The following is a 17,052-nucleotide window of genomic DNA, read 5'->3' as shown; positions in this document are numbered from 1 at the left end:
TTTTTTTTAGTTATTTATTATTAATTTCGTTGTTTTACCATCTTAATTTTTTTTTACCTATTTATCCATCTTATTTATAATTAGTTTATTATTTTTTTTAATAGAAAATTCTGACTTATCGCATTTTTTTATTTTATAGTTTTTTCTGGGCTTTTTTCTTCTGTTCTTACAAGCGTTTATGAGTTGATTAAGTAAGATTTAATTTCGATTCAATAAAGATTATTGTTTAGTATTTTTTTAAAAAATTAACTGTTTTTAATATTTTTTTAGAATCACTTAGTTTCTTTAAAAGTTGTTTTTTTTATTTATTATTTAATTTTTTTTCATTAATAAGTTCCCCATTTATTTTTTGTAATCTTGCAGCTTTGTTGCATATTAAGATAATTTATTTTATTTTTTAGCTAAGACTAAAATACTGCGATTTTATATTGATTTAAAAGTTTCATGCAACTTTTATTGAATTGAAATCGTTGATTTTTTTCTCATTTTTATTTCGAAATGTATTAATTTGCATTTTATTAATTTACTTTTATTACTTCTTTGCATATCTATCTATCTATCTATCTATCTATCTATCTATCTATCTATCTATATATATATNATATATATATATATATATAAATCATTATCAATAAAAAAATCATACCCTGAGCAATATATTTTTTATTAATTACGTTTATTTTTTTGTTGTATAAAAATATTTTAGATTAAAATAGTAAATATTTAAAAAAAAAATTAAATTGGTTTAAATTAATAATTTAAAAAGAAAGATTATTTTAATTAAAAAAAAACAGTTTATTTCAAATATTTTTTAAAAAAAATCATATGATTTAAATTGCGATTTTAAATTAGTATACATTAGGATTGTACTCATGAAGGGGTTGAAACGGATAAATCAATCGCTCTTCTTGTCATCACACCTTTCAAAGCATTTTGTCTAGAAAGTGTCTGTTTTGAAGACTGAATTTTCTCTTTGCTGGGAAGTTAAAATTTCGAGACATTAACAACAATGACCAAAGCATTGTCAAATGATATGAGGGTCAAATGATTCTAATCAGCATGACCAAATGAATGCACAAAGAGCCACGAAGAGTAAGGTGGGGTCAGTGGTCAAGTTGAAATGAAATACATGCTACCGTTTTATTTTCCGCTCATTGCTCTAGTAAAATAAATAAACAAAACAGAATAAAAGGTTTCTCCAAGTAATAAGTAGAATTTCCTTAATATAAATGAGTGACAATATGCAAAGAAATTAACAACGTTAATAAAATAATTGAATAAAGTGGTTTAATTTTAATCATTTTTCAAATTATTTTTCATTTGAAAAAAAAAAAATCTTTTCACCCAAATCCCTTCTATATATTTTTCTTTATTAAAATTTGATGCTATTAAATATTGTTTTATATAACTAAAAACAAGAGGAATTGTTTCGAAAATCGGTTTAGTTTTTTCTAGGATAGTTGAGCTCAAAGTTGGCCATTTTAACGTTTCTCTTTTTTGAAATTTAGTCTTCATCAAATAACTATGTTTTAAATAGCTTTTAACTATTCAACTCGATTTTTTTTCTTAAGTAAAATTAATAATTTTGGTATATGAAATAAATTTTCATTTTTATTTTTGAAATTTATTAAATAGCGATTACTATCTTTATTCTCCTTTCGTTCCTAGAGAAATTTGGAATCTCAGTTTTTTTTTTTTTTTTTTTTTTTTTTTTTTTTTTTTTTTTTTTTTTTTTTGCTTTTTTTTTAACCTGTTCTTTACCTTCTTTCGATTAAATGTTCTTAACTATTGACTTTTCTATGATGTTTATTTAATTGGATTTGAGTTATCTGAAAAAAAAAAAACTAAACTAGTTTTTCTAGTAAAAATTATAGGTTAATTCAAGGCAACGTCTTTTCATGGAGTAAAATAAAACCTTAGCCGAGTTAAAAATTAAAAAAAGTTAAAGAAGGAAAGAATTATTTCACTCTTTCCAAAATATTTTTTTTCACCAAAAAGCCGGTTTGAGAAACATCCTGAAAAATAATTTCTTTTTGTAGTGCCGCAATACTTTAATAGCTATGTTAAAGTACGAAAGGTATCATATAAAGATATGCTTTTTCTTTTATAATAAAATTCTGATAAGATTAGTCAAGAATGTTGTGTTTGTCTTTTACTACTTGTTTGGGGAAAAAAAAAAGGTTCGGGAATTAAATTTCAATATAAATTTATGTCCTGAAGCCAAACTTATGGACAAAATTTTAATACTTGTTTTTAATGAAGAATAGGAAGAACCCTCGGCTAATGTGGTTTCAAATGTGGGCATTGTCTGGTTATTTATTTTTATCTTCAGTTTTATTGACCATTCTTATTACATGTAAAAAATTCGATTAAATTTTTACACAATCAGACTCTTCTATTGATATTTTGGTACGTTGAAAAACTTATAATTCTTCTAAAAATATTTTGGTACTGATTGTGACTCGGCGATTATAATAAAACTAGGAATTATTAAAATCACGCTGAATTAAGTTTTATAATAAAATAAAATTTGTTTAATTTGGCATTTTTGTCTTGATTATATTCATCATTAGTTCGTCTACTTTTTTGATAACATTAAAATGCAATGTTCTTTCTAAAAATTAAAGAACAGCGTTTTTAAAAATGCTTATTTTTGATTTACATTTTTAAAAGCCCTTAAAGGTGCTTTTTTATTCGGGGTTTGTAAAAAGTGCTTAATTTTCTATCTTTAAAAAAGAGATTTTTTTTTTTGCCGTGTCGATTGTCGTTCTAAATTACAAAAATGCAGGATTTTCACAATTTTCTCCGCAATATTTATCAGAAACTGGTTATTTTATCATGATTATGGGAAGTTAGTGAAAATGTTTTTGAATGTTATTGATTTTATGTTCATAAATTATGAACATTAAACTATATAAAAAAATATTTTTTATTATTGCATAGATTTTAATTATGATTTTCTTTTGGAAATGTATTAAAAATATTTTTTGAGTGTTTAAAAAGTACTTAAAAGGTGCTTATTTTTTGTTGAAAAATTTGGCTACACACCCTGTTCAGAACTTGAATAGCTTATTGAATTGAAAGCTGCATGCAAATTTAACTCTTGTGGTGAAATAAAACTTATATTAAAAATACCCAATGTCCGACTACTATTTTTGACCTCGTGTATCTTGAACCATCTCGATGCCTATGGTGAACCATTAGGGTAACAAAAATGATGCTATGAATGAAGTGCTAATCAAGTTCTTTACCTAAAAATATTTATTTATAAAAAACAATTTTATAATCCTAAGAAAGATATGCATGAATCACTGAATGCGTAGAAAATAATAGCCTTTTAACAACTAAAGAATGGAATTTTAGCTATTTTTATTCGACTGAATTCCTCCAAATATTACTTCGTGTCAACGAACTTAACTGATTTGAAGTTCCTTTTTCTATTTATTTATTTACATACTGTCTGCATTGTTACTAACATCAACTGCCAACTTTCACATTTTATCCGCATGTTAATAAAATTCTTTTGTTAACTCGATGATAAGAAGGAAAAAAAATTCAGCTTATCTTCTTCTACTATGCTTTTTTTATTTATCTATATTTATTTTTTTAAAATTAGTCCATCTTGGTCGCCTTATTTGTTCCCATTTAAGATAGGAGGTAGGGGGGTTAATCGCGGTAAATGCAAATAATGGTTTTTTCCTTTCTTTACCCTTGTACTATCCAATCTGAAAATGACGTTTTTTTTAAATTTATTTTACTAATATTATTTATTTTATATTGCTTTTCATAAGTAATGTATTATCTGAAGAATTTGGATAGAAAAATTAAAGTAGGCCGCTGGATATCCGGGCTAATATCGCGGAATAGGTATTTCTATGGGAGAACTTTTTGTGAACAAAATATCGCAGGAATATTTGCTGTAGTTATTACGCGTTAGATAAGCCACAAAGTCGGATGAATCGCTTGTGGATGATCGAGAATTTATCCTTAAGTTCGATATTAAAAAAAATTTCCCTCCCGGTTTTAAACGAAGAGAGATTTTTTGATTAAAATTATGGAGTAACTCTCCCGGAAATACGATATGTAGAATTCTGTATAATACGTAGCGTTGATAGGCGAAGTACATAAATTATAAAATATGAAAATTATTATAGCACTGTATATAATACATAGGTATCTATAGAATAGTAAGTGTTGTTGTGGCAAGGTATTAAAAATGGTTAAAGTAAGGGTATAACGTTACTTCCTCAAAGAATTCTTCAAACAAACTTCCTCAAACAAAACTTAAGACTTTCTCTTTATAGAAAACCAAAACGACCCATTTGTTGCAAATGCTTGTTGCAAACGGGAAATAATTCTATTTTAAATTTCTTCGTCTTTATTGACTCGGCAGCCTTTTTTGAGCCTTCTTTAGAATCTTTTTCCATCGCCAGGATGTTCCAGTTCTTCATTATTGCTGTCCCTATCCCTGCCTCGGATTCCAATCCGTTTAAAATTAAAGATTCTATACTAAAGGGAATGAATCCATTTGTGTCCACCAAATTTGATATGAGGATTTGCAAGAAAGCCGGTCTTTTCTCCAGGCTGACCTGTTTTTATTAATAAGACCATTTTTTTTTTAATTAAAAAAAAAAGAAAAAAAAAACGACCTTAATAGGCTATTTTTGTTTTCTATCTTTTTATTCAGAATTGACTTAAATTTAACTATTTGATAAAAAAAATTGTTATGATATTATAATGTATCGTTATTATATGACGATTTGTTATATTATGACCTACTATAGACCTACTAGCCACTTTGCATGCGTTTGTCTATTTACTTTTCTTCTGGTGTTTAGACACTGAGAAAGGCTCTTGTTTATAAAACCGAAACTATAGTAGGTCCATTTCTGTACTTTTAATTGTGCTAAATCTTATTTTAAAATTATTTTTTGAATCCGGTTTTGTTTTGTATAACTATAAGATTTGTTTAAAATAGCAACTAAAAAATATATTTGGTGGTAAGTTTGTTTTTAAAAAAGAAAACACACACAAGATGAGAAATTAATTATTCCAAGTAGTTATTGTTCTTCCACCTCTGAAGTTGTTTCTTCAAACTAACAAGTGTCGAAAGCGTAAAACTAGTTTTTCAAATTGTTTTTAACGTCCAATGATACACCACTGTTAATGAACATATAACATTATGGTTCTTTCATGCGAAAAATAACGGACTCCTGGAAGTTTGAACTTAAAAAATACATCATAGGTAAACATATACATACAGCTTATTATTTTTTTCAAAATATGAAAAAAGTAATCGATGCTAAAACAAAATGAGGCAAATTATTTATATTGAATAGAATTTATTATAAAATGGAAGAATATCTACGAAACAGTTCTTCTTTGATCCGATCTGATTAAGAGCTGAGAATGGCACTCATTTGAGTCGGTAGGTGATACTTAAACTTTTCAGATTAGATTTGTATAAATTCTAAAAGAGGTGCTCTTATTTCTTAGTGTCTTGTTTGTCATTTTTTATATCTAAAAGTTCTTTGTTTTCATTGGCTTTGTTTTAGCCTTAATACAAATATTTCTCAAAATCTAATTCATCATTAGAAGAGGAGATGGCAATGTCTGATTTCAATACTTCAATTTTTCCGAAAATAATTTCATTCATAGATGTCTTATCAATTTATTCGTCACCCAACGAAATTCGGTGATTTATCTATATATATAGGCAGAGATCTCATTAATTAGCAAACTTACTAGTTTTTTTCCCCTTCATTTATTAATATGTCAATAAAATAGAAAATAACCAAATATTTGTTAATATATTTAGTCCATAAATAAAAATAACTCAGTTTATTATTCGTTTTTTTTTTCTTCAGTTCATTTTAATTTCATTTCTACTTCAAACTTTAGAAGAGAAACAGAGGTGTTTTCAGCGACAACATAATTCCGACTACTTTTACGAAAAAAATCTGCCTAACTGCGATTCCAACTTTGACTTCACGGCCCTGCTTTCCTATTACCTCAGTTTTTGGAGAAAATTTTTTTTAAAATAAAGACTGTCCTTTTTTTTAAATTTTTTTATTTTAGTTGTTTAAAAAAAAACGTCTTTTTTTGGCCTGGATTAAATATGACACAATCTGGTTTACTTTAAGGTGGTCGATTATATGTGTCTTTTTATGACTATGCAGAGTTCTCCCTAGGAATAAAATGGGCAGGGTACTTAACTCACAGAAAAGGGCACTTTCAGTTATGAAAGGGTACTCACCGTAAAAATGTATCAAAATGTGACAATTTTTAAAACAATTGAGAGAAACTCTCTGGGCATATCAGAATTAAACCTATAAACACAGATGATTTTTGTGTGTAATTATTATTTTAACAGTTAATTAATTTTTCTAAAAACTGGTATACGAATAAGAAGACAGTGTTTTAACAAAAAGATCACTGTTGTCTGTACAGATTGTATCTGCACTGGAGTTGGGCTGAAGGAATCATTACATACTGATTCCAATCAGAGAGTGGTTTGATAATGAAATTTAATATAAAATTATATAAAAATAATTAAGATAAAAATGACTAAGATATATTTTAGAAATTTTTCGGCAGTATGTATAAGCTTTAATATTACAAGGGGTGATCAAATGAAAAGGTACGAAACGACACGGTGGGTACAAATGTACACTTTATTCAAAATATATACCATAGGCCTGTGCACAGCGATCCCACTGCTGAACAAGCCTCAGGATTCCTTGTTCCCAGAATTCCTGTGGTCTTGACGAGACCCAGTCCTTCACAGCGTCCTTGAGTATGTCGTCCGAGTAGAAGAGCTTCCCTTTCAGGTGGACCAAACACATGGAAATCGCAGGGCGACTAGTCCGGATTGTAGGGCGGATGGTCCAACGTCTCCCACTTGAACTTGGCCAGTTCCATGTGTGTGAGACTGTCGACGTGTGGACGCGCTTTATCATGGAGCAGAACCACACTCTCCGTGAGCAGCCCCGGTCTTTTGTTCTTTGATGGATCTGCGTAGGCGTCAGAGTGTCTAACAGTGCACATCGGACTTAATGGTTTTTCTGTGCTCGAGGAAATCGGATATCGCCTCGCTGCTCCTCAATCGTCGAATTTTGCAACGCGAACGCCATCCAGTCCTCATACGGACTGCCGCATCATTTGGACGCCGCTTTTCATAAGAGCCTCTGCTCTCTCCTGCTCATGCGGGCACCAGCGCATGCTCCGATCCCAGTTAGAGACTCCAATCGCATCCCGAGATGTCTCGCTACGTTCTCCCATAGCGGAATATGCAAATATTTAACTGTTACGTTTTTACGTCGTTTTGTACCTTTTCATTTGATCACCCCTTGTACTTAATCGTATTTAAAAAAAGGCATAACTACTATAAATAATTCTCACATATGCCTTCCTGCTGAAGGATTGATTCAAAATTATCTATTTAATTTTAACACAAATATATGTCTCTAAAAAATTAAGTTTAGCTTGAGAATCACAGAAATTAAGATTAAACCCTGCTCGTTGCATTCCCCAAACCCTAGAACTGCTTTTGTCGTTCCTTTTCGAATGACTTCGCAGTCCGGCTCGCTTTTTTTAATACCAGCATATTTAAGCCTAACTCTGTTTATAAAGTCGTACATTTAAAAAAAAAATTAAGTTCTGAAAATCTGGAACATATGCATCCTGTGAAACCTTATATTCATATGCGGTTCGGTGGGCCGGTACGAATTACGCACCCGGCTCCCACCGGCCACAGTTCTGACGTAAAATATCCTCAGTAGTAGACAGATAGTTGATTAGAGTCCCCTTGTCCCCTAGAGTCCCCGGACTAACTGTGGGAGGTTTTCCTCACCATGTCACGCAAATTCGAGTTTGTTCCACCAAAAAGTCCTCCACGAAGGCGATACAGTGTGTCTTTCAGGAGTTTCCTTGTCTTCTGGATTGGGTTCAAAATTACAAGGATACGGAGTTGAACATTAGTAGTCGTAAACCCAAAAGTGGGTCGACAACGGTTATAAAATAAAAATATATCGTAATGAAAATAAGCCGTCATATTTCAGGGATTAATTCCATCAAAAATTCCTCCACGAAAGTAAATTTTTCCCAGTACTTGATCCAGGAGTTCCCTCGTCTTCTGGATTGGGTTCAAAATTACAAGGATACGGAGTTGAACATTAGTAGTCATAAACCCAAAAGTGGGGTGGCTTTTCAACGACGGTTCTAAAATAAAATAGCTTAGCCAAGCACCGACAACAGTGCTGACGTAAAATATTCTCAGTGGTAGAGGGATGGTGGGTTAGAATCCCCTTTACGAAAAATTATCCGTGAAAGGTTTTCGTGTATTTCCTCTTGATGTAACGCAAATGCTGTTCCACGACGGCTAGCCTGTCCCAACGTTTGATCCAGGAGCTGCCTTGTCTTCTGGATTTTGTTCAAAATTACAAGGATACGAAGTTAAACATTGATAGTCTTCAAAAAACACAACCTATTTTCTACCTATTATGTGTAAAGGAAAATAAGCTCTTTTATAAAATATATCTAAAATAAAATTAAGACTAGAGGCGGCGGCAAATCTTTCAGAAATATGAGGGGGGAAATCTTTTTCAGGCCTACATTATTGTATTGTCACTCTTTTTATCGTTAACACCCAATGTTCCCCATTTATCAGCTTCCCAGCCCTCGAGAATATTAAATTTCGAAAAGGGGGCTGATCTGCTTACTCTTGATCCTGCATTCATTTACATGACCCATGACAATCAAAATTTCATGAAATGTTGTTTCCTGTTTTAATCGTATCGCATTTCTTTACTCAGAAAAAAAAAAAAAAAACGTGATTCGTATTGTTCGAACATCACTCATATTTATATCGCGAATATTTATTATTTTTGAAATTGGAACTCTAAAGAAGAATAAATAAGCTTTGTACCGAAAACATTTTAAATTCATTTAGAGAACGTATTCTGAACATAAATGTTTTTTTGAAAAGGATGAAAAATTATTGTGTTTCCCTTTGTAAACATTCATTTTTATAAACAATGTGCATAGATAAAATTTATTATGCTAATAAGATTTGGGATTAGCTTTCATTAAATTATTATCGAATTCTATTATAAGAAATAATTTTTAAGAATTACATATTTCAAAGAAAACATTTTAATTCTTATACTTTTTGTTCTTATACTATACTTTCGTCTTTTAATGTTCTAATGTCACCCTTTATTTCCAAAAATATTTATGTTTCTACTTTTCTGTAATAGTCGTGTGCAATTTGATAATTTTGTTTTTATCAAAAATGGGCTGTTGAAGAGTGTAATCATCCCTCTACGTGCAAGGATTTAATTTTCTTTAAAAATGTAAGTTCACGCATTTCATCATGATTTAATTAGCAGGTGGGGAAGTTTTCTTTTCTTTATTGCTATATTAATACTAAAAATTATTAATACTAAAAATTATTCATACCAAAAATTAACTCTTGTAATAGGTTCAATGGATAGCTTTCGATTCTATTGAGTTAAAGTTTGAACTTGTAGTTACCATTGCTCCTTCATCCACACACTTTATTTGAAAGATTAACTTCATTTTAAAAACTTTTAAAACTCGTGAAATATTTCTCGTTCACTAGGTTATTTAGCAATAATGCGAACATTTAACTCTTACTATTGCTTTATAATTTTAAACAGTTATTAAGTATTCATTATTTTATTTTCATACTTTGAGTGAGTTTAGTTATCTTTATTGGCCCCCCCTCTCTGCAGAATTTTTCTAGGCTTTCTGTGGCAAAACTTCTTAGCTCTTATGCATTTTTGCAAGATACTTTTAAGAATAACAAATATAGTTACTAATTTAAAGTAACAGAACTGTTACGTTTACAAAAAAAAGGAAAAAAAGAAAGAAAAATACAATTTGGATAAAAAAAAATTTTTGTATAATTTTTTTCATTGAATATGCAATATTTTTTTATAGTATGGTCGATATTCTCGCATTTTGTAGTGAGGTGGAGAGGGGGGGGGAGAAACACAATAATTATTTCTTTTTTCGCATTTTTGTAAATCATCATCACAATATAAAAAATAATTAAAAATCATAAAATCCAAAATCCGTAGCACTAACTATCAGAAATAAAAGTCACGCGAATCAGACTCTTCAAAAAAAAGGGATTACCGAATGCGTGTTTCGCTTCGCGATTCAATTGTTGTAATTAATAATATCGCATTAAAAATATCTGATTTTAAAAACTATGTGGCTACATTTAAATAAAATGTCGCCAAAAATATCTTTTTAAGTTAGCCTAATTAGAAAATATTCTAATGATTATAATATTAATATGATAATGCTGAAGTTTAAAGGCTGAAAGAAAGAACTCGGTGCATGTGAAATACTGCAAAAGATATGATGCAATAATATGATGGCGCGTTTTTTCAATCTGCGGCGTAAAAATATATCGGAAGCAGTAACCCGGAAGTCTTGAAAGAGCAATTTTACCACTAGCGCCACCACCCTTAGCTTTACACGATCACCCATCCATTAATAATTATGATATCCAAACATCAGAACAATGTCTTAAAAATATTTTTTTTAAAAACAATTCTTAGGAATTTCTTAGCAATAAATAACCGCTAAAAAAGCGATCGAAACAACATAGGATTTACAATACATTGTGAAAATTTGAGCGCATCAAAAACTGATAATTCAAATGTGCGAATTCCAAATTTTCGAAATTAAAAAAATAAATAAATAAATACTAGTTCGCCGTAAATCTACGTAACTATGTTGTCAATTCCGCAGTTATTGTCTTGTATTTCACAACTTGGTTTTTTTTTATTTATCTTCTTTATTTATGTGATGACAACTTGCAAAATGCGAAAAAGAAATAATTATTATTTTTTTCCCCTTAAAGATGTGTGAACATCGCCCATAATATTACAATAAATATTTTTCTGTGTGTTGATGAAAAGAAAATGAATTACATTAATTTACAATGAGAAAAATTATATTCTATATGTGTAGAAATTTTTTTTAAAATACGAAGTGCTGCTGTTATTTTGAATTGATTACACACATTCCAAATCAGATTGAAGCAGTCTTGTTAGTCAGAACATGGTCGGAATTTAATTAGCTATAAATTTTATTCCGCGATCAAAGGATGATAAAAATTGGCTCGTCGAAAACTAGCACTGCCATTCAAGGTGAAGTTCCAGAGAAGATTTCACTGCTCTAGCTAGTGGGAAAGTGGCCAATAAAATACATTTTTAGATATTTCAGAATACCAAACGAACAAAGTGAAAATTTATTGCAGTTATTATAAAGTGACCACACGTCCCGATTTTGGCGGGACAGTCCCGCTTTTTAGTGGATTGTCCCGCGTCCCGCCGATTTTTAAAAATGTCCCGCTTTTTAGAAAATATCTGCATTTCTTATTTTAAGTGTACTGTAAAAATATATTACCTATTATTTATTAAGTATTATGGTGAATATAAAGAAATAAAAAATACATTAAAAAAAGCACGTAAAATGCATGCAGAGTAAACTAAATTAGCAATGTACCGAGTTAGATTTACTCGGTGGTGTTCGATCATTGTCGTTACGTCTCGGCTTAATTCAGATAAGTGCAGACAGGCGGACTGCCGATAGACAGTGCGGTTTGTTGTTTTCAATTTGACTTTCGGTTTGACTCGATTCGATTGACGAAGATAGTGGTAGAGCAATAGTCGCTACAACGTAATGGCCAGAAAGGTAAAATTTAATACTCTTTTTTAGCCTTTGTAGTAAATTTTTTTATTTATTTCTAGTATTTACCCACAGAATAAAAGATGAGTAAAAAAAGAGAATGCAAATTTAATGAAGAGCTAAGCAGAGAATTTCCATTTATTAAAAAAACCAAAATAGACTATATGGTACGGTGTGATAAATGCAATGCTGAATTTTCGGTCTCACATGGTGGAAAAAACGATATTACTAAACATCTAGCGACAAAGAGGCACAAAAGATTTTTGAATAATGCCGCTTCCTCGTCTGAAATGGAACAGTTTTTTCGCACTGCTAGCTTTGGCAACACGGAAAAACAGCTAGCATTAGCGGAAGGGCTATTTGCTTTCCACACCATAAACCTTGATCTCGAAATCAAAGTTTCAGATCAATGAATTCTACGTCGCAAATGATCAAAACATTATACGACAAAAAATATGCATGTGCAAGGACAAAAACCGAAGCAATTATTTGTAATATTTTTTCACCATATTCGTTTTCACAATTGCAGAAAGAATTAGAAAAATGCGCATTTATATCCATGAATTCTGATGCTTCCAACCACAAAGATTTAAAATTATTTCCCACAATTGTTAGATTTTTTGATCCAGAAACAGGAATTAAATATAGAATATTAGATTTTGTTTCATTGCCGAGTGAAACTTCACAAATAATTTTTGATTCAGTAAGTACTATTTTAAAAAAGAAAAATTTGAACATATGAAATGTTACAGATGAAAAAATTAAATGTTGGTTATCTGCAAATGTGGAAACAGACAAAAAAATGGACCGAGTTATTCCTTCATTTTAAACAGAATAATATTCCTTATCAAAATATTTTGAAAATTGTAGAATTCGCGCTCTTCCTTCCAGGAACAAATGTAGCAACAGAACATGTTTTTTCTGGTATCAATAAAATATGGACAACTGAAACAACGCAGTTGAACATTAAAACTTTAAAAATCTATTTTAAGTGTAAAATATAATTTGACCAATTCATGTGAAATATTTCACGACATTTTAATAAATGATCCGAATCTATTGCTAAGTATTCACTCAGATCAAAAATATGACCGTGAAAGAAAATCATAATTTTTTTTAAATAAAAAATTTAATTTGATTAAAAATCATGATGTTCAAATTATTATTTTTTACAAATATTTTTATAGTTACCAATAATTAATAATAAATACATTTTTGTACAAGTATATGAATGTATACAATAAAATATATATAACTAAATTGTAATTCTCATTTCATCCCATTTGTCTCAATGAAAATGTGGTCACTTTAAGTTATAATGAATCTTTCATTTAAAAGAAACCCATCTGTGAATATTTTGTTTGTTATGTAATTTTCCTACTTTAAAAATTGTGAGTACATGTAAAGTTTCTTTGATCTTCATTTGGTTTGTCGACTTTGAAACTTTGTTTCCAAAAAAAAAAAAAAAAAAAAAAATGGAATTTGAGTTGTTTTTTCTTTTATGCTTATTTATAGCCAAAGATCTTTGTGGGTGCCTCCTCCTCCTGATAGATTTGAGACAAAGCCTCACATGAAAAGGTCTCCAGCCTCTCTCGATCATGTGCCACGATGTGCCTTAAACCCACAAGACAGTGCAAGCACAGGAAATTCTCGAAAAGGTGACGGAAAACCTTTCTCTCGATTTCCTGCCAACCGAGGCTCTGGTAGTGGCCACTCACACAATGTACAAAGGCCCATAAAGCAAGAGGTCAGTTACTTCCTCCCATATGTTTTTTAAACGTAAAACATCAAAAATCTAGTAAATCCAAGATTTTGCTCTTAAAACCTAGCTTTTACGAAAGAGGCTTGGTAAAAGTCTGAAGTATGCTTTAATGTAAGATTTTGTGGCAGAACCTGAGATTTACCCGACTTAGGGTTTTTATATGTCAGTTTATTTAAAGTACACTTCATTCCAGTTCCATTTTTTTTTTCTTCTGAAAAAAGTTTGCATTTCTAGCTATTGCCTTGATTTAACTAATAAAATATAAATTGCCGGTAGCAAATCTATGGACAGAAGTAGCATGCATACTAATTACAAAGTTAAAATATAATTTATTAAAATTTTTTATTATGATGATATACCTGGCATCAATCTAGTTGCAAGAGTTTATTTAATAAAATAAAGCAAGTGTAATTCCCTTGCGCAAAATTCTCTTGTCCTCTGACGAAAAAAAAGGACCACCCTGAATAAGTTTTGATGTAATGATCAGATTTTCTCGTTCTGGGACTCAACCTTAATGGTTCAAGGGGGTGACCTCAAATATGCTAATTGATAAGCGAAAACGATTTTTTTAAGTTACGAAATCAGGTGAAAAAACGTACTTTCTGTGAATAAACATACCTTTCTTTTGAAGAATTCGGATTTCTGACCCCCGAAATATGAGGGGTAATCTAGGAAATAGGGTCCCAATAGTTTGGTCAGGAGAGCGCTGCAAAGTTTGGACTGCTTAATGTTAATTTTGCTTTTTGCATATTTCACTATATCTCAAAAACTTTTTATGCTAATTTAAAAAATTTTTGACACACAATTACAAAATTCATTTGTCCAAAAGTAATTCCACACAAAAAAATTTTAAGTAAATATTTATTATTTAATATTATTTTATTTAATATTGGTCGAAAAAATTTTGAATTGTAAGGTATAAAATTTTGTGCATCATTTTGAAGAATATAGTTTTACGTGGCAAAAAACAAAATTTGATCAAAATCGGTCAATAGTTGCTCAGAATTTAAATTTCTGACTTTTTTGAAATTCTATTTCTCAAGAACTATTCGACTAATTTTGCGCAAATTTTGCATTTTCCTACATGAAATTATAATTTCTAAAATTATGCAAAAAATTGTATACCTTTTACAATTCAAAATTTTTTGACTGTTCTTAAATTAAATTAAATGAAAAAAGAAACATTTACTAAAAGTTATTTTTTGCACTGAATTATCTTTGAATAAGTCCTTGAAAGTCTTTTAATTCGCTTAAAAAAAGCCCAGGATGCAGCGAAATACACAAAAAGTAAAATTAACATTAAGGGTCTGAACTTTGGAGCACTCTCCTGACCAAACTATAGGTGATCGCAACACTCGAACACACCACCTGGGGAGAAGACCAGTTCCATGCCTTTTGCCCTTCTCTCTTCTCCTCTTTCCAGTTGTATAGGAATGTACTACAATATTTTTTATTTTTCTTTATGTTTTTCATTTTAATTTAAAATTTTTTTTTTCAAATTTCCATCAGGCTTTCTTTTAGAACTATGTTTAATGCAGTTTTTAGTTCCATATAGTTTCCCAACTTAAAGGATTTTAATCTATATGAAAATCAAGACAGAAACTAACGTACTTCCTTCTTCTATGACTCTCCACACGCTCATGGTGAAAGCATGAGAAGTGTTGCCGTAGGTAGAGAGTTCTGCTCTACGCCACCAGTAGTCCATTTCAATTGGGACCATATATCCCTGATTGCGGCTATTCCCTATAATTTAGGGGTCAGAAATCTGTATTTGTCGAAAAAAGGTATGTTTCTTCAGGGAAAGTACGTTTTTGTGTTAGATTTTGTAACTTAAAATATCGTCTGCACTTATTATATAGCATATTTGAGGTCACCCCTTAAACTGTAAAGAATGAGTCCCATAATGTGAAGATCCGATCATCAGATCAAAAGTTATTATTCAGGTTGATCTGTTTTTTATTGTGCACACTGACAGCAAATTAACCGTTTGACCGGTAATTTTTAACAATTATAAGTGCAACGTAACAATTAACTGTTGCACGTATAAGATTATTATAAAAATAACTTTATGTACGTTACTAGTTTGGAAGTGTAATGATTATTTTTCAATTATTTAAGTAAATTTGTATCAAATTCCTAGCTACTTTAGATTATTGGTTAATGTGCAAATAACTTACTGCATGCATGTTACATGAGATAAAACTAAAGCAGAGTTTTAATTATTTTTGTATTATTATCATTGTAGTGAAGTAATATATAAATAAAATCATATTTAGAAAAAGAAAAGAAAAACGATACCTTATCACGGGTGTTCCTGTTTCTTTAGCTTGAGTCTTTCACTCTTCTATCCACTCAATCAAAGACTGCACACGCATCTGGAGAAATTTAGCTGCTAAGTGCCTCACAAGGAATATTGTATTATAGATACAATATGGATCATCATTTTAAAATAATTCAAATAGGATATTTATTTTTTGTTTTTCAATTATTATAACTCATTTCTTTTAGAATTAAATGCCTTACTCTTCTCTTTCAGTATTAAAATGACTTTTTGTAAGATAAATTGAAACCAAATTCGAAACGTGTTACTGATGGACGCTGTACAATAATGTTAAAATTGCCTTTTGTTATTCTTCGACCGTCACTATGTTGATCAACATTAATCATGTTCTGCTAATTGGGAATCTTATCAATGTCCAAAAACTTTAATCTTTATGTCAGATATTAAGTATAATTTGAACCTGTATCATCTCTCAGGCATAATATCCATATTTAAAACATGTCATCTGTAGTAAATATCCAAGACATAGCCTAAATATCCATATCTAGAACTTGGATATACCTGGACCTCATTAATCGCATTGGCTGGATGTGCAACAGAACACTAGCCCTGCTTAACAATTATGGGATGAGAAAGAGAAATGGATGTCTAGCCTTATTTATCTTTTTACCTAACATTGATGCCCACAGTTAAATGTTTAATATTTACTATTTGAAAAGATAAAATATATGCTAATTCCTTACTAATGACATATATTCTGACAATTCTGCTTCCCAGACAAATTACTAAACAATCATTAAGAGAGGTATAAACAAAGACCTCTAAAGCAAACAAACCCTGAATTTTGACAAGTAATGCTGCCGCCGCCGACGACCGACAGAATGTTACAAGTTTAAAAAATATAAATATTTTTTTCTTACTCAGAATGATGCGTAAGAGTTTTAGCACTTGTGTTCCAGTTTAATGCGCATAATTTAATCATAAATAATAGCAAATATACGTACATACATTAAATGTCAAAGTTGGAAAACTTAAAATCAGGTTAAAAATCTGAGCATATTTTACACAAATTGACTTATGATAAACTATTAGAAAAAATAAAATTTATTTTTTTCAATAAAATTTTAACAATATTCCGCTTAATAACAATTGTTTGCAAATTTGCTTATTGGTTTGCATTAGCAAATAAATATTGTTTTGCAGTTTTTATGCTTTGAAACTCTTGATTAGTTGCGTGTATTCTCTCCAATATTTCTTACTTATCATTATCGTTTTTAATCTA

At 30.0% G+C, this 17,052-nt stretch overlaps 1 protein-coding gene across 10 annotated transcripts in view; it reads left to right on the top strand.

Moving 5' to 3' along the window:
* LOC107453403 (microtubule-associated protein futsch) overlaps positions 1–17,052 on the top strand; it is a 118,388-nt gene that overhangs the window by 46,453 nt on the left and 54,883 nt on the right. For 6 of the 10 annotated variants that reach the window (XM_016070224.3, XM_071177050.1, XM_016070230.3 and 3 more), the window contains exon 2: positions 13,243–13,474. In XM_016070224.3, the coding sequence (XP_015925710.1) occupies positions 13,298–13,474 (177 nt within the window). In that variant the 5' untranslated portion in view covers positions 13,243–13,297. Of the gene's footprint in view, positions 1–10,250; positions 10,696–10,742; positions 10,762–10,986; positions 11,187–11,262; positions 12,431–13,242; positions 13,475–17,052 lie in introns of those variants that run through there. The other 4 variants (XM_016070227.3, XM_071177049.1, XM_016070226.4 and 1 more) reach the window with 4 other exon arrangements.

This window comes from Parasteatoda tepidariorum, chromosome 2, assembly GCF_043381705.1.
Source record: "Parasteatoda tepidariorum isolate YZ-2023 chromosome 2, CAS_Ptep_4.0, whole genome shotgun sequence".
Classification (NCBI taxonomy): Eukaryota; Metazoa; Arthropoda; class Arachnida; order Araneae; family Theridiidae; genus Parasteatoda; species Parasteatoda tepidariorum.
Note: the sequence above shows the minus strand (reverse complement) of the source record. Positions and strands in the feature narration are given on the sequence as shown.